This window comes from Ictidomys tridecemlineatus, chromosome 1 (assembly GCF_052094955.1).
Source record: "Ictidomys tridecemlineatus isolate mIctTri1 chromosome 1, mIctTri1.hap1, whole genome shotgun sequence".
Classification (NCBI taxonomy): domain Eukaryota; kingdom Metazoa; phylum Chordata; class Mammalia; order Rodentia; family Sciuridae; genus Ictidomys; species Ictidomys tridecemlineatus.
The window spans coordinates 212,146,217-212,161,544 of NC_135477.1; the positions used below are offsets into that span (position 1 = coordinate 212,146,217).

The 15,328-nt window shown below is 37.1% G+C and overlaps 1 protein-coding gene across 4 annotated transcripts in view; it reads right to left on the reverse strand.

Moving 5' to 3' along the window:
* The window catches only part of Srek1 (splicing regulatory glutamic acid and lysine rich protein 1), a 39,962-nt gene extending 37,598 nt beyond the window's left edge, over positions 1 to 2,364 (reverse strand). For 2 of the 4 annotated variants that reach the window (XM_021722474.3, XM_078015776.1), the window contains exon 1: positions 2,169 to 2,305. Coding sequence is in view for 2 of the 4 variants with exons in the window: in XM_040273562.2 (XP_040129496.1) it covers positions 2,074 to 2,234 (161 nt within the window). In the remaining 2 variants the exon portion in view is untranslated. Of the gene's footprint in view, positions 1 to 2,073 lie in introns of all 4 variants that reach the window. The other 2 variants (XM_040273562.2, XM_005319548.5) reach the window with 2 other exon arrangements.
* Between the last annotated feature and the right edge of the window lie 12,964 nt (positions 2,365 to 15,328).

Sequence of the window (15,328 nt, forward strand, 5' to 3'; positions counted from 1 at the left end):
ACTAACTACATCCCCAGTAGTTTTTATTTTTATTTGTTTATTAACTTATTTTGAGACAGAGTCTTACTAATTTGCCCAGGCTGGCTGAGAACTTGGGATATTTAACCATCTGACAGCACCAAAAAAAAAAAAAAAAAAAAAAAAAGACAAGTTACAAATAAAAATAATGTTTATATAAACACAAAAATTTCATTATTAAAATGAAATTGAATTACTGGCTTATGCCAAAAAAACTAAATTTTAAAACCTGAGTTTTCAATAGGCCTGGCTTATGTGTATTATATTTATGCTACAATTTTACCAATAGTTTGTGACATACTAACTCTATTGTAAAGCAACATCTTTGACTTTTAAACTCCAAGTGATGACATTCATTTTTTAAAAATGCCGTTACTAGTACCAGATAGTAACTGGAGTGTATAACCACTCTAACCCTGGTTTCAATCATATAAATTGTATTAGGTTGGCCATGCTCTGTAATATATTTTCTCTACCTATGAGATACCACAAGGTTAACTCCCAGGGTTTCATGTTTAGACTATTTTAATGACTGACTCCAATTCTTCCAGGATACAGCACTCCTCCAAACACTTCTCAATTATGAAACACTGAGTGCTTAAGAGATGGCTGAAAGCATCTGCAAAAGTTAAATCATATTCAAAGCTATACTGCCAGAGCTAATCAATCAAAATTCATGTGTGTGCACATACACATTAGTCTAGTCAAAAATATATTACTTGAATGAAGAAACAACTTCTATAAACTCAAATTATGGCCTGTTCCACAAGACAGAATGGAAATATAAGGAAGTGTTAATGTCATGAAGGATTTTTTAAAAGGTGAGGGAAGAGCAGACTGTTCTAGTAACTAAGTGCCACAGCTGTTCTCTGATGATACACTAGATCAAAAAAGGGGGAAAAAGCAGTATTAGAATGGAAAAATTTTAATAATCAACTGTAGCAAAAAATTAGGAAGTACACTTGAAAGGAACATGGGAGTTGACCGTATTATTTCAACTTTTCTGCATGCACGAAACATTTCAAAACAAAAAACAAAACGTATGCATCATTATGAAATAAGCCAAATTAAATGCAAATTCTTTAAAGGAAAGAAATCTTGGGCAATTACTTCCTCTTCCTTCAAAGGAGTTTGATATAACGAACAAAAACCTGTGGTTCTTAATAAGATCTACCTCTAAAAAAAGAAAAAAGAAATGCTCATGCACGCAAGAAGGTAAGGAGCCTGCAAACCCCGTACAACTTACAAGTTTTCCGATTAGATAATATTGTAGAAGGGAAATTTACCTTTCAAATACACTACTTGGGAAATGGCTGCGGCCTGTGAATGCGAGTCAAAATCGAGACTTTAAAAGTATATATACACTAGAGATAATCCTCCACCGATTTACACGTTTTTGAAAAGTCTGGGATACATTGTAAACATCCAGCAGGAAATTTTAATCTATAACCAAAAGATCGAATAGACACTATCTTTAATAACACGGCTGGGCTGAGTTAGATAAACCAAAAAGATGCTAAGTTTCTGAGTTCGCCTTTCGTTAAAAAAAAAAAAAAAAAAACCAACCAGAATTTCGTCTTGTCATCAGCCACAGGCTTCTTAATCTGCACTAACAGCCTGGCACCAAGATCTAAAGAACTGGGCAGCTGCTCAGACACAGGCTCCTCGATTTTCATAGTGCAAAAACGTTATCAGGCGTTTGCCATGAGGGCTATTCCGGGCCCACCTGCGGCCATCTTAAATAGGGGAGAGAAAAAAAGGATGGGGCATTGAATTCAAAGACCAGGCAGATAACACAAGTTCCGGAGGCATGGGAAAGGAAACTACTGCAAATCCTTTGTAAGGGCTTGGTACGGAGGCTAAGCCTCAAAACCTGACTAACAAGGACAGCAGCAACGTGGGGCAGAGGGGCCCGGTGCCCTAATCAAATATGGGCACCAAGGTAAGCCCAGGCGATCACGTGACGGCGCCGCGCGCCCGCGCTCTCCCCCACGCCTAGGTTCCCGAGGTCTCTATGGCGCCGCGCCCCTCCCCCAGCCGAGCTCCTGCACTTACTCCGGGGGGTACAGCCGCAGCTCCTCGATTTCTCCTAGGAAGGAAAAAAGCGTCCGCATCTGCTCGCTAGTCACCGCCGACGATAGATTCGTCACCTGAATTACCGCCGTAGGGGTAAGGCCGAAGCCTAAGCCCAAACCGAAGCCTGCGCCGCTGTTCATCCCGATCCCGCTGCCACTGCCTTCCCGCTCCCCAACGTCTACGACGCGTCAGCGACGGAGCCGGGAAAGCTGAGGACGCGCGGCCGCGAGCGCGCTCCCGCTGGTGAATTCACGACGCCGGGCAGGTCTAGCCGACCATTTCACAACTCCCCTGCTCCCGGGGCTGCGCGCGCCAGCCGGAAGCGTCACCCCGGCAACCCGGCGGGTCTCGGGAGACTGCGCCCTCCGGCCCCTGGGGTCTCTTGCGCACTAGGTGCTGCTTTTCTCTCCGCCAGGATTTTGATTGGTGTTTGGGGGGCTTTTGTTTGCTTATTTTTTTTCCCTAAAACTCGATCCAGTTCTGGTGCTCCTGTGGGCGTGGAAGACCCAGATCTTTCCAGTCTTTAGGTCGGACTGGGAAATCAAGCGGCCTGGCCTGCTGATGCCACCCGGGTATCATCGACAAATTCAGGCCCAAACTGCACCGCAGCCTTCTGTACAGGAGACTCCCCACCCCCGCCCCGCCCATCAACTGTCTTAAAAAAAAAAACCAGCCATCTAACTGTGAAAAATCTTGGAAATTTTCACAAAACGTGGAGTTTCCAATTGAATTAAGGAAGGAAGCAGTAAACCAGAGGTTCTGCGATGTTTTCATTCGTTTTGCAGATATTAGTATTTATTGTTATATGTTAGACAATCTTAGACAAGGACACGAAAGGGACACAGACGATCCACTTAGAACTCGCAGCCTAATGGGAGACAAAAGTATGTGAGTTTAGAGCAGCTTTTTCCAAATTGCCGTTAGCCACAAAATCCTAAGGGTCTTGAGACCCTTGCAGTGGGTCCTCAAGGTCAAGACAATTTTCATACTAATACTGAGGTTTTGTTAACTTTTTTCACTATATTGACATTTGCACTGATGGTCTAAAAGCAATAGTAGATACCTTAGCAGGAACCAAGACAATGTCACCAAAGTGTACTGGTAGTTTATATGTTGTATTCTTCTCCTCCATACACCCAGTCACACTACACGAAATTCAAGATTTTTTAAAAATATTTATTTTCAGTTGTAGATGGACACAATACCTTTATTTATTTTTATGTGGTGCTGAGGATAGAACTCAGTGCCTCACACGTGCTAGGCAAACACTCTACCAGTGTACTACAAACCCTGGCCCCAAAATTTTTAAATATTTTCTCTTAAAGAATATTCTTGACAAAGGAGTAAAAAATAACTGATTTTATCAAACCTGCATTTTAGAATATAGGCCTTTTAAATAAGTGTGAAGAAATGGAAAGTACTTCTGCTATTTGCCCAGGTAGGAATAATCTCCAATAAAAGCATTTATTTGAATTTTCATACAAAAATACAAGTTTTACAGAACGTGTATCTGCCTCCTTGAGCTTAAAAGGTTGCCAGTACTTTACTGCTAAAATCACCAATGATAAGGGATGCCACTGTGGCACCTGCCTGTGATCCCAGTAATTTGGGAGGCAGAAGCAGGAGGATTATGAGTTCAAACCCAGCCTCAGCAACTTTTCGAGGCCCTGAGCAACTCAACAAGACACTGTGTCTAATAAAATTTAAAAGATAGGACTGGGGTTGTGGCTCAGTGGTAGAGCGCTTGCCTAGAATACGTGAGACACTGGGTTCGATGCTTGGTACCACATAAAAATGAAGGTATTGAAAAGGAAAACTCACCAATGATATAAAAAAATGTATCTTTTTGCATTATGTATACATAATGAAATATGTAAACATTTGGACATTCTGTATAGCTTAATAAACAACTAACCAATGTGTGCCATTACCAAAAAAAAAAAGAAAGAAAGAAAAAAAGATTTTTGCATGTGCAAGATCAGACAGTGTATATAAAAGTTTGATTTATAAGATTTCAAACATTGCAATTATATTCTAAGAATCTACCACATGTCAAGTTTGATGTATCAAAGAATAGATTTATCCAAAAAAGGTGTGACCATAGTTTTTGTTTGTTTGTTTGTTTGTTTGTTTTAACTCTTTATCTGTGTCAGGTCAGATTCTTTTCATTTATTTCAAACAAGATATACCACCACAGATTTAATACACAGATATGCAAATCAAGATTCTTCTAGTATAACTTCTCATTCTTCTGGTTGTACATGATGTAGAATTGTACCAGTCATGTAATCATGTATGTACATAGGGTAATAATGGCCGATTCATTCCACTGCCTTTGCATACCTATACCCCCTCCCCTCCCATCACTCCCCTCTGTCTAATCCAAAGTACCTCTATTCCTCCCTAACCCCTCCCCACTTACTGTAAATTAGAATCCATATATCAGAGAAAACATTTGGCCTTTGGTTCTTTGGGTTTAGCTTATTTTGATTAGGATGATATTCTCCAGTTCCATCCATTTACTGGCAAATGACATCATTTCATTCTTCTTTAAGGCTGAGTAATAGTCCATTGTGTATATGTACCACATTTTTTTAACCATTTATCTGTTGAAGGATACCTAGGTTGGTTCCATAGTTGTGTATTATAAATTGAGCTGCTACAAACATTGATGTGGCTGGGTCACTGTAGTATGCTGATTTTATGTTCTTTGGGTATAATCTGAGGAGTGGGATAGCTGGGTCAAATGGTGGTTCCATTCCAAGTTTTCTAAGGAATCTACATACCACTTTCCATAGTGGTTGCATCAATTTGCAGCCCCACCAGCAATATATGAGTGTACCTTTTCCTTCACATCCTCACCAATATTTATTGTTGCTTGTATTCTTGATAATTGCCATTCTGATTGGAGTGTGATAATACCCATTTTTGTAGTTTTGATTTGAATTTCTCGAATTTCTAGAGATGTTGAAAATTTTTTATATATTTGTTGATCAATTGTATTTCTTCTTTAGTGAAATGTCTGTTCAGATCCTTAGTACATTTATTGATTGGATTATTTGGGTTTTTTTCATGTTAAGTGTTTTGAGCTTTATATATTCTGGTGATCCATGCTCTGTGGTAAAGATTTTCTCCTATTCTGTAGGCTCTGTCTTCACATTATTGATTATTTCTTTTGCTGAGAAGAAGCTTTTTAGTTTGATTCCATCCCATTTATTGATTCTTGACTTTACTTCTTGTGCTTTAGGGGTCTTGTCAAGGAAGTCAGTTTCTAATCCACTTTGAGTTGAGTTTTGTGCATGGTGAAAGACAATAGTTTAATTTCATTTTGCTGCATATGGATTTCCAGTTTTCCAGCACTATTTGTTGAAGAGACCATCTTTTCAGTGTCTTTGTCTAGTATGAGACAACTGTATTTTCGTGGTTTATCTATGTGTCTTCTATTCTGTACCTTGGTCTACATGTCTATTTTGGTGCCATATCATGCCATTTTTGTTACGATGACCCTGAAGTATAATTTAATGGTATTGTGATGACTCCTGCTTTACTTTTCTTGCTAAGGATTGCTTTGGGTATTCTGAGTCTTTTATTTTTTCAAATGAATTTCATGATTGCTTTTTCTACTTCTATAAAGAATTTCATTGGGATTTTAATAGGAATTGCATTAAATCTGTATAATGCACTTGGTAGTATGGCCAAACGTTATGACAATGTTAATTCTGCCTTTCCAAGAGCATAGGAGATCTTTTCCATCTTCTAAGGTCGTCTTCAATTTCTTTCTTTAGCATTCTGTAATTTTTATTGTAGAAGTCTTTCTCCTCTTTAATTAGATATATTCCCCCACCTCAATTTTTTTGAGGCTATTGTAATGGGGTAGTATTCTTATTTCTTTTTCAGAGGATTCATCATTTATTAGTTCTAGAAGTTTTCTAGTGGAATTTTTGGATCTTCTAAATATAGAGTCATATCATCAGCAAATAATGACAGTTTAAGTTCTCCTTTTCCTATTCATATCCCCTTAATTTCTTTCTTCTGTTTAATTGCTCTGGCTAAATTCAAGGATGATGTTGAATAAAAGTGGTGAAAGAGGGCTTCCTTGTCTTGTTCCAGTTTTTAGAGGGAATGCTTTCAATTTTTCTCCATTTAGTATGATATTGTGGAGCCTGAAATTTTAATAAATTCCCAGGTGATCCAGCTGCTGGTGGTCTCAAACCTGGGTTCCAGAACCAAAAGATCACAAAACCATTTTACTTAGTCAACCTGGTACTCTACTGTTGATAGTAAAGAAAAGGGAGAAGTTTGGGTTTCTGATTTGAAGGAATGAGTAAACAATGATATAATATAAGTAGAAAAATATCAAGGAAGAGTAACTTTGTGAGGAAAGAGCAGAAATATTGAGATGTGTTATGAATAAGTTTTTGAAATGAAATTTAGAAAAAATGTCTAGAACTAAGATATAGCTTATGATTTAAGACTTCCAGTAGACACACTTATGCCAGTGACACTTGTAGCAGAAGTGCCATAGGTGATACTAAACGGATAAAAACAACAAACAGCCAGGAACAAAACCAAGGCCAGGAAGAGTCAGGAAAGAGGATGGTCACATGAATTAAAGGAGGCAAAATCTTTCATAAGGAAAAAGTAAGAAACAGGAAAGAATGGTGTAAAATATCAAATTCTGCAAAAATGACAAATCAGAGGACAATATGCCCATCAGTAGATACAGTGTATTGATCAGCTGAAGATATGCCCATCAGTGCATACAGTTTATCAGCAGATACAAAATGACTAAAGAGACCCAAACTCCAGGAACCAGTTTAGAGAAGCAAACAGTCTCACTTCCCCAGTTCCCTTCATGAATCCCTTGATGAAGATTCTCAACCCTGAGCTTGTCCAAGCCCTATCTCCCTCGCCCATCACAAACTGCTCCCTCTGGACGTCTAAGATACATTTTAGAATTTCAACCTCTATGCCATGTTTTTTAAAATCTGATCCATTCTTGTGGTTCTGATATGCAGGTATTTCTTCATCACCAGGACTCTAGGTTTTAGCATTCAGCTTCCAGAAAGGTCAGTATACTGACCCAACACCTTCTAAAACAAAATAAGACAGGCAGTGTCAATGTTTCAGGGAAGAGAGGGCTCCTCATAAGGAGGGCCAGGCCCATGAGAGCCACCCAGAAAGCAAAAATGAAAAAGATAAATGGTAAAAATATAGAAATATATACATTAATTGTTTAATGTTTTTGGTTAGACTGAGAATCATGAGATGACTTTGGAGACAGCAGTTTCAGGGACTACAGAGACAGGAAGAGAATGTTTAAATGGGAAAGGTACATGGACTATACCTACAAGAAGAGGCTTAGTGACTTTATTTAGTGTGCTTGTTTTGCTTCCAAACAATATGTCTTATAAATCTATTCTATGGAGTTTGAAAGGACATTGTGACATAGGTAATAATTTAGAAGAAATTTCAAGTAAAGGAAGGGTCAATATTTTTGAAAGAGGAGTGCCAAATGTAGACATAAGATAGCAAAAGAGAAGGACTCATAGGTTGTACTTGTACTATAAAGAATTAGAAAAGGAGTGAGAATTGTGCCTACAGAAGTGTGCCTCTGTATGTGTGTGTGTGATGTATGTGTCCAATGTATGTGCACCCACACATTTGTAGTGTGTTTTAGAATGGGACTCTACCAGAAATGAAGCAGAAACTCATGTTCTTCTGTGCTAACCCACCTGGCCTTTTTCTTTCAGGATCCAGAATTGTCAGTTCATGATGTCTTTTGTGGGCTAGTTCTGGAACTTTACTATTGGCATTACTCTAACTTAAACAGGAAAATGTAGACACCAATGGTGTTTCATGGAGAGGAGGAAATAACCTCACAACAAAATCTTGAGAAGGATGTGAACAGAACATGTTTAGAAACCTTAACAGACTTTGGTTTCAGTCTAAGCAAGACAGAAAATATACAAGATGAGCAAACTACTTCCTACATTTTGAATGTATCTCTCAACATTCATATGTTAGAAACTTAACCCCAGGGCAAATGTTGAGAGAGAGGACATTTTTAAAATGTATTTTTTATTTTTATTCTTATTTGTTATATATGATAGCAGAATGCATTACAATTCATATTACATATACAGAGCACAATTTTTCATATCTCTAGTTGTATAGAAAATATATTCACACCACTCATATCTTTATACATGTACTTAGGATAATGGTGTCCATCTCATTCCACCATCTTTTCTAACCCAATGCCCCCTCTCTTCCTCTCTCACCCTTAGCTCTATCTAGAGTTCGTCTAATCCTCCCATGCTCCCCTCCCAACCCCATTATGACAAGTCCCATTGTTCAGTTCTCTCTTGCTCTCTCATGTGTTCACAGGAACACACACAAGTGCTCTCTTGGTTTGAACTCTTGATCCTCCTGCCTCAGCCTCCTGAGCTGCTGGGATTACAGGTGTGCACCATCTTTGTTTTTGTTTTTGTTTTTAATATTTATTTTTTAGGTGTAGATGGACTAGCACAGGCAAGGCCATCTTTGTTTTTAAAGACTCTAACAGTGAGGAAATTCCTTTCCACTACTAGATTGTTGAGAGTTTTTACCATGAATAAATGCTGGATTTTTTTTTTTGCATCTACTAGGATAAATGCCACACAGTCATGGTATACAATCTTTATTATATGTATAAACACGTATAATATAACATTATCATAATGCAACTATGTAGTTTTATAATTTATAATTTGTTGGCAAAAAAAGTGTTCAAATTATACCCTCCCCTTCCAAATTCTGTAAGATCAGTAGTAATGTTTGTGAGTAGTAATGCTTGTCAAGGCAGGCAGCAACCAAAGAAGGCAGATTTAAAAGGACCACCAAACAAGGCTTTAATTTGAGATATCACTCCCAGGCGGAACTGGATCAGACCAATAGAGTGGACAGGAGAAGGGTCTGAGGAGAAACCGTGTGGGAGCTTGACCTGACTGGACTTTTATGGGGCCTAAGCAGAAAGGGAAGAGCTTGGGACAGGAAAAGGTATTTTTAGAGTCCCTTGTCCCTTTGGAGTTGGTCGGGGGAGCTGGCTGAACTCCAAGATTGGCCAGGGGTTCCTGCTGATTGACAGGCATTAGTTAGGAGATCCTGCTGATTGACAGGTGTTTCCGACAGCGCTTGATTGATGTTTCTTTCCTGCACAGGCTGCTTTGTTTTAAGTCACTGCCACTGATCTGACAATGTTCCCTCTTTCATTTCTGATATTGACAATTGGCCTTCTCTTTTTCTTGGATGGCCTAGCTAGTGGGTTATAAATTCTCTTGATCTTTTCAAATAAGCAACTTTTATATTTTTCTCTATTGTTTTTCTGCTTCCTATTATATTGATTTCCATTCCGATTTTACTATTTCCTTGCTTCTGCTTGCTTTGTGTTTAATTCGCTCTTCTAGTTTTTTAAGGTAGAAGCTTACATTGTTGGTTTGAGACCATGTTTTCTAATATTATCACTTAATGCCACATGTTTTCCTCTAAGTAATGAGAAATACTCCCATTAGGGTATTGGGCAAGACTGGCTATTCAGCAGCAGGTGTCTCACTAGAAACACTACAAAAAATAAAAAGTTCCTTTTTGTTACTGATTTACAATTTGTTTTGGTTAGAAAACATACTATGAATAATTTTAAATTTATCAAAATTTGTTTTATGGCCTAGCATATGTTCTATCCTGGAGATTACTCTCTGTGAACTTGAAAAGAATGTGTATTCTGCTGTTGGTGGAATGTTTCGTGTCACTTAGGTCGTTTGGTGGATAATGCTGCTCAAGACTTTTGTTTCCCCTGGGTGCAGTAGTGGTAGCACATACTTGTAATTCCAGGGACTCAGAAGGCTGGGTCAGGAAGATATCAATTTTGAGGCAAGTCTTGGCAACTCAGTGAGATCCTGTCTTAAAAGAAACAAAGCTGGGCATGGTAGAGCATGCCTTCAGTCTCAGCAACTCAGGAGGCTGAGACAAGAGGATACCGAGTTCAGACCCTGTCTCTAATAAAATTTTAAAAGGGCTGAGGATATGGCTCAGTGGTTAAGTGCCCCTGGGTTCAATACCTGGGGCAAAAATAATAATAATAAACAAATATGGAGGTCTGGGGGTATAGATCAGTGGAAAAGCACTCCTGGGTTTCTTACTAGTATTTCCTTGTACGATATGCCATAGAGAATCCTAACACTGGAGAAGCTTCTCACACTACAGAAACAGCATTGTGGACCACTGTGAACACTGCAGGAGCTGGACTCTGGTGAAACCATGCATTTTACAGGAGTTGCCCAGGGAAAGCACACCAGAACCAGGAAGAAATTCCTTTCATGCTGCAATGAGGTTTCAGATCCCTCTTTTGAAAAGACAGATTTGATTTTATGCCATCTGGCAAAATATATGAAGGGCCCAGAATGATTTTCACAGAAATGAAAATCAAGTGTATATTTGAAGGTCAGAAACAAGCAAATTTGTCTCCTCTGTCGTGTGTGGTCATTAATGTCCCTGCTTTGATTTTTAAAATTCTTACTTATATGTTTTAGCTTGTTTCCTAGATGTTGTCCCTCTCTACATAGTCTGGTAGGTTAGTCTGAGAATGTGCTAAAACAACTCAAACCAGTAAGGTTTCCGATCCTTCCCTGTGGATGTGGATGTAGGTTTTTGAGTGCATTCAAAATTCAGGCCGTTTTTCTAGTCTGTCCCATGTGTTACTTCCTAGCAGGCCTTCTCAGGTGTTCCAACACATGCACATAGACTACCACTTAGCCAGAGATGTGCAGAAAGCCTGTCCAGCCTCCCTCTGGCTCTCTTATTGCCTGCAATATTTCTTACTAGTTAGTAGATCTGCCACTCACCCCAACTAGACCCATAACCTGTGAACATTCCCCTTTCATTTCCTGTCCGGTTTGCTACTTTTACTGCAAGTATGAGGTGGTATTTTCTGCTGTTTGCTCTATATACAGTCAACCTCCTTAGGCAGTGAAGCTGCTAGATTGCACGGCCAGCTGCATCTTGGTAGACTTCCATGCCATTAGAGCACGAGGAGGGAGGGGAACAGGAGCAGCCCCAGGCAAGGACCCCACAGACTCCCACTGCCCTTACTCAAGGTTTAGCCATTTACTCAAGGTTAAGCACCTCTCAACTTGTTTGCTTTTAGTCCACTTACTAGAGTCCTTCAACAACGAGTTCTGACAATGTTGCCCAGTTGTTTATGGGGAGATCATCTTGCAACCTCTTTACTTCATCATGGTCAGAAGTTCCTACCAGTGGACTTTAAAATGGACATTTATATTCACCTCTCGGGAAAGGTTCCTAACACTTGGCATTTATGTGAGGCTCCTAGGAGGCACAGCCATATGACCAAATCTCGAGGAAGCATAAATTGTAGGTTTAAATAATACAAATTTCTCTCATTACATGATTTTTAAATGCAGAAACTAAAGCAGAGAGTTACACCCAATGAACACTTGCTGAGACTGACTGTCAGGCACTATCCGAGGTGCTAAGGTCACAGCATGAACTAAGAATCCTCTGCCCTCAATTCCATTCCAGAGGCTGAGAAATGAATTCAATTCCAGAGGCTGAGAAATGTCCAAGATCCCATGACCAGTTAGTGAGGGCTCCTGCCTGTTTGACTCCCCAGCCCTTTCTACATTGCCCCTCAACAATAACTTATATGTGAATAATGTTTTTCAGTGTACAGTGAATTTCAAACAATTTTACCTTGTTTCATCCTCTTAAGAAATCTGTGAAATAGCTGCAAGTAGTGTCTCATGCCTGTAATCCTAGATACCTGGGAGGCTGAGGCAGGAGAATCACAATTTTGAGGACAACCTGGGCAATTTAGGGAGATCCTCCTGCCTCAGCCTCTCGAGTATCTGGGATTACAGGCCTGCATCACTACAACTAGTATATTTTTTACATTCAGGGAAAACATTCTTCATTAAGTAACACATGCACAGAATTAAAAATTTAAAAGATACAAAAGGATAGAGTCTTTCTCACCTATGTTTCCCTTTTTACCAGTTTACCAATTGTTAACATCCTTCTTGGCCAGCACTTAACTGGGTACCTATATGTATTAACCAAATATTTCAAAGTAAATATATATATACTTATACACACACACACACATACCTATCCAATATATAGATAGTTGGATATTTAAAGTCTTTCTTGATCTTTTTTCCATAGGAAATTGCATTGATCACATGAGCCAAGTTAATCACTTTTCCTCCCCCTTCCTGACTTCCCTGGGATTAAAAATGGAGAAAGACTCAAGCAAGAATTACTATAAACTAGGTCTAAAAGAACAAAGTGACTTAGTCCTACAATTAAAATTAAGTGTAATGACAAATTTGTAAAATGGTGAAAAGAATAAAGATGTTCATTTTACTAGTTTTTCAAGTTTCTTATAAGTTTAAATTTTTCAAAGTAAAAGTTTTGGGTGTATCTCAGTGCTAGAGGATTTGCCTAGCATAAGAGGTCCTGGGTTCAATCCCTAGCACCACTAAATAAATAAATAAGGCAATGACAAGAGTATATCTAATCTTAAAACATTTAAATTTAATTCAAGTATGATGTGATGGTGTGTTTTCCCCAAAAAAACAAAGGAGCACATTAAAATTATAATTTTAAAACAAGATAAATTTTAAATGATTTGTTTCTTGCTGTGCTGGAGATCAAACCCAGGGCCTGTCAAGCACTGTATCATCCCCAACCCCAATACAATTTTTAATTTATAAGAGGGATCTTAAATTTACAATATGATTTCTTTAAAAATCAAGCTTCCAGGGCTGGGGATATAGTTCAGTTGGTAGAGTGCTTGCCTTGCATGCATAAGGCCCTGGGTTCAATCCCCAGGAACACACACACACACACACACAAAAAAAAAAAAAAATCAAGCTTCCTATGTGCACATATATTGATTTATATAGCACACAAACACACATGCTGGCTTTGGTGAGGGATACCTAAAATACTAAGTGAAGTGGGCCTCCCAGGATATATGTGAGTAACTAGGTCTGGAATTAGAAAACTGAATTAAAAATAATTTGCAAAATTTAGCTATATGCATGTCCCAATATGCTACAATGAACCCCACCATTCTGTATAACTAATATACACCAATAAGTTTTAAAAAATGTTACCAATGGAGGAAACTTATTAAAGGGAAATATATATATTTATATGTATATATGTAAAAAATATATAACTATATATACAATATATAATAATATAGAATAGAGTACAGAATAATATATTATCATTATATATTATAACATATTATATATGAATATATATTATATCTATTCATATACAACAATGCTATATTTAGTCATTACATTTGCCTTTTTATCTGTAGAGTTCTTTTGGATGTTTCATGTACACAATTCTGTATAATCATATGGTAATTATATTTCTTTTCATTTCTTATACCTCTTATTATATTCATAAAGATATTTTTTAAATGTTAATTAGAGGTGCTCATATCATACTTTTGGAGGAATTATTTCATCATTAAATGAAATCAAGTGGGTTTTGCATTTTTTTGTTTTGTTTTTGGCTATTATCATATGATTAAAGATGTCTCTATTTGTTTCACCATGGGTTTATCACTGGCAATAAATTTATTAAATGATTTTATGCATCCAAAACATTTGCTAAATAAATTTCTTCTGTACTTTTCCCTTTATACCATAAAGGGAGATAAACTATTTCACAAATCAGACTTAATTTTTCTACCTCTAGAGGCAAGAATGTGTTTCTTCAACACAAAGAAAACCAATTTACTGACAGTGAGATTTTTTTAGACCTGAGTTTAATTAAGACCCATTTATTTTTAGCATTGAATTAACTAAGAGTTGTTATATAAGGAATTGAGTGGAGAAACAGGAAAATAGCAGCAGTTACATTTCTTCTCTAAAAGTAGCATTTATAAAATCTGATTACAAAATGGAATTTGCATCTTCAATGTTTTGAAAATATACAGAAGTAAGTATAAAATAATCCATTTACTACCAGACCATTCTGAAGACTATTAAAACTATGGTATATATGCATTTAGTCTCTTTATATAAATATACACATATTTTTACAAAATGATCCTGTACTAGCCTCCTTGTTTGCGTTCTGTGTTTCCTGAATTCTGTTTTTCTTGGTTTTCTTTTCAGTGTGCTAGTGTACAGCCCTAAGTGATTTCCTAAAAGGATGTTACATCACTAAGATTTCTCAGATCTTATGTATCCAAAAATGCTTTCCTCAGTTAACAGTTTGATTCTCTGCCTTTGCGGGAATAGATAATTATTCAAAGTGATTTTCAATCATTGCTCATCTTCTAGTATCCGGCATTGCTAACAAAATATTATCAGATATCCATCCACAGAATTTTCAGTGGCCAGTTCTTCCTCTTTATAAGCTTCCAGAATTCACTAGAAAAGTCATCTGAAGCATCTTAAAGGGGCAGGGAGAAAATGAAGTTTTAAAGTACAAATTATTTAATAGTTTAATCATTATGTATGAATTCAGATTTTATGTCTTCTGCAGCCAGTATGCTAAGTTGTGTGTATGTGTATGCATTCATATTTTATAAATTTTAACATTTATTAAATTTTGAAAATTTGTTGGCATAAAGTCATTTCAAATTTTACTTTATGGTCTTTTTAATGAATGAAAGATCTGTTATGGTGTCCCTGTCTTCATTTCTCTCCTTTTTCTAAGATCTCACAAAGAATTCTGTTAGTTTTTAAAAATATGTTTTCTATTTCATAACTTTCTTTTGTTTATATCCTTTCTCTTTTGAGGGGTTTAATTTGCTATTCTTTTTCTAATTTCTTTTGATGGAAGCCTAAATAATCAGTTTTGAGTTCTTTTTTTCTTTTCAGTGATGTAAATTCTTGAAACATTCTCCGAGAATTAGATACAAAATATATTTAACACAAAAAAACTACATCATGCCCCTTCTAATCAATAACTCCCCAAAAGTAACCTTTATTTTTATCTCAATTACAACAGATCAGTTTTACTTGTTTTTGATTATTCATGTAAATAAGTTCATATTCTTATGTATATCTTCTTATGCTTAATTTTCTGGTTTTGAGATTGATATTTTGTTGTGTGTATTATAAGATATATATATATCTTTGGAAGAAACTACCAAAGGGTTTTCCAATTGGTTATATCGTGTAAAACCTAGCCAACAATATTT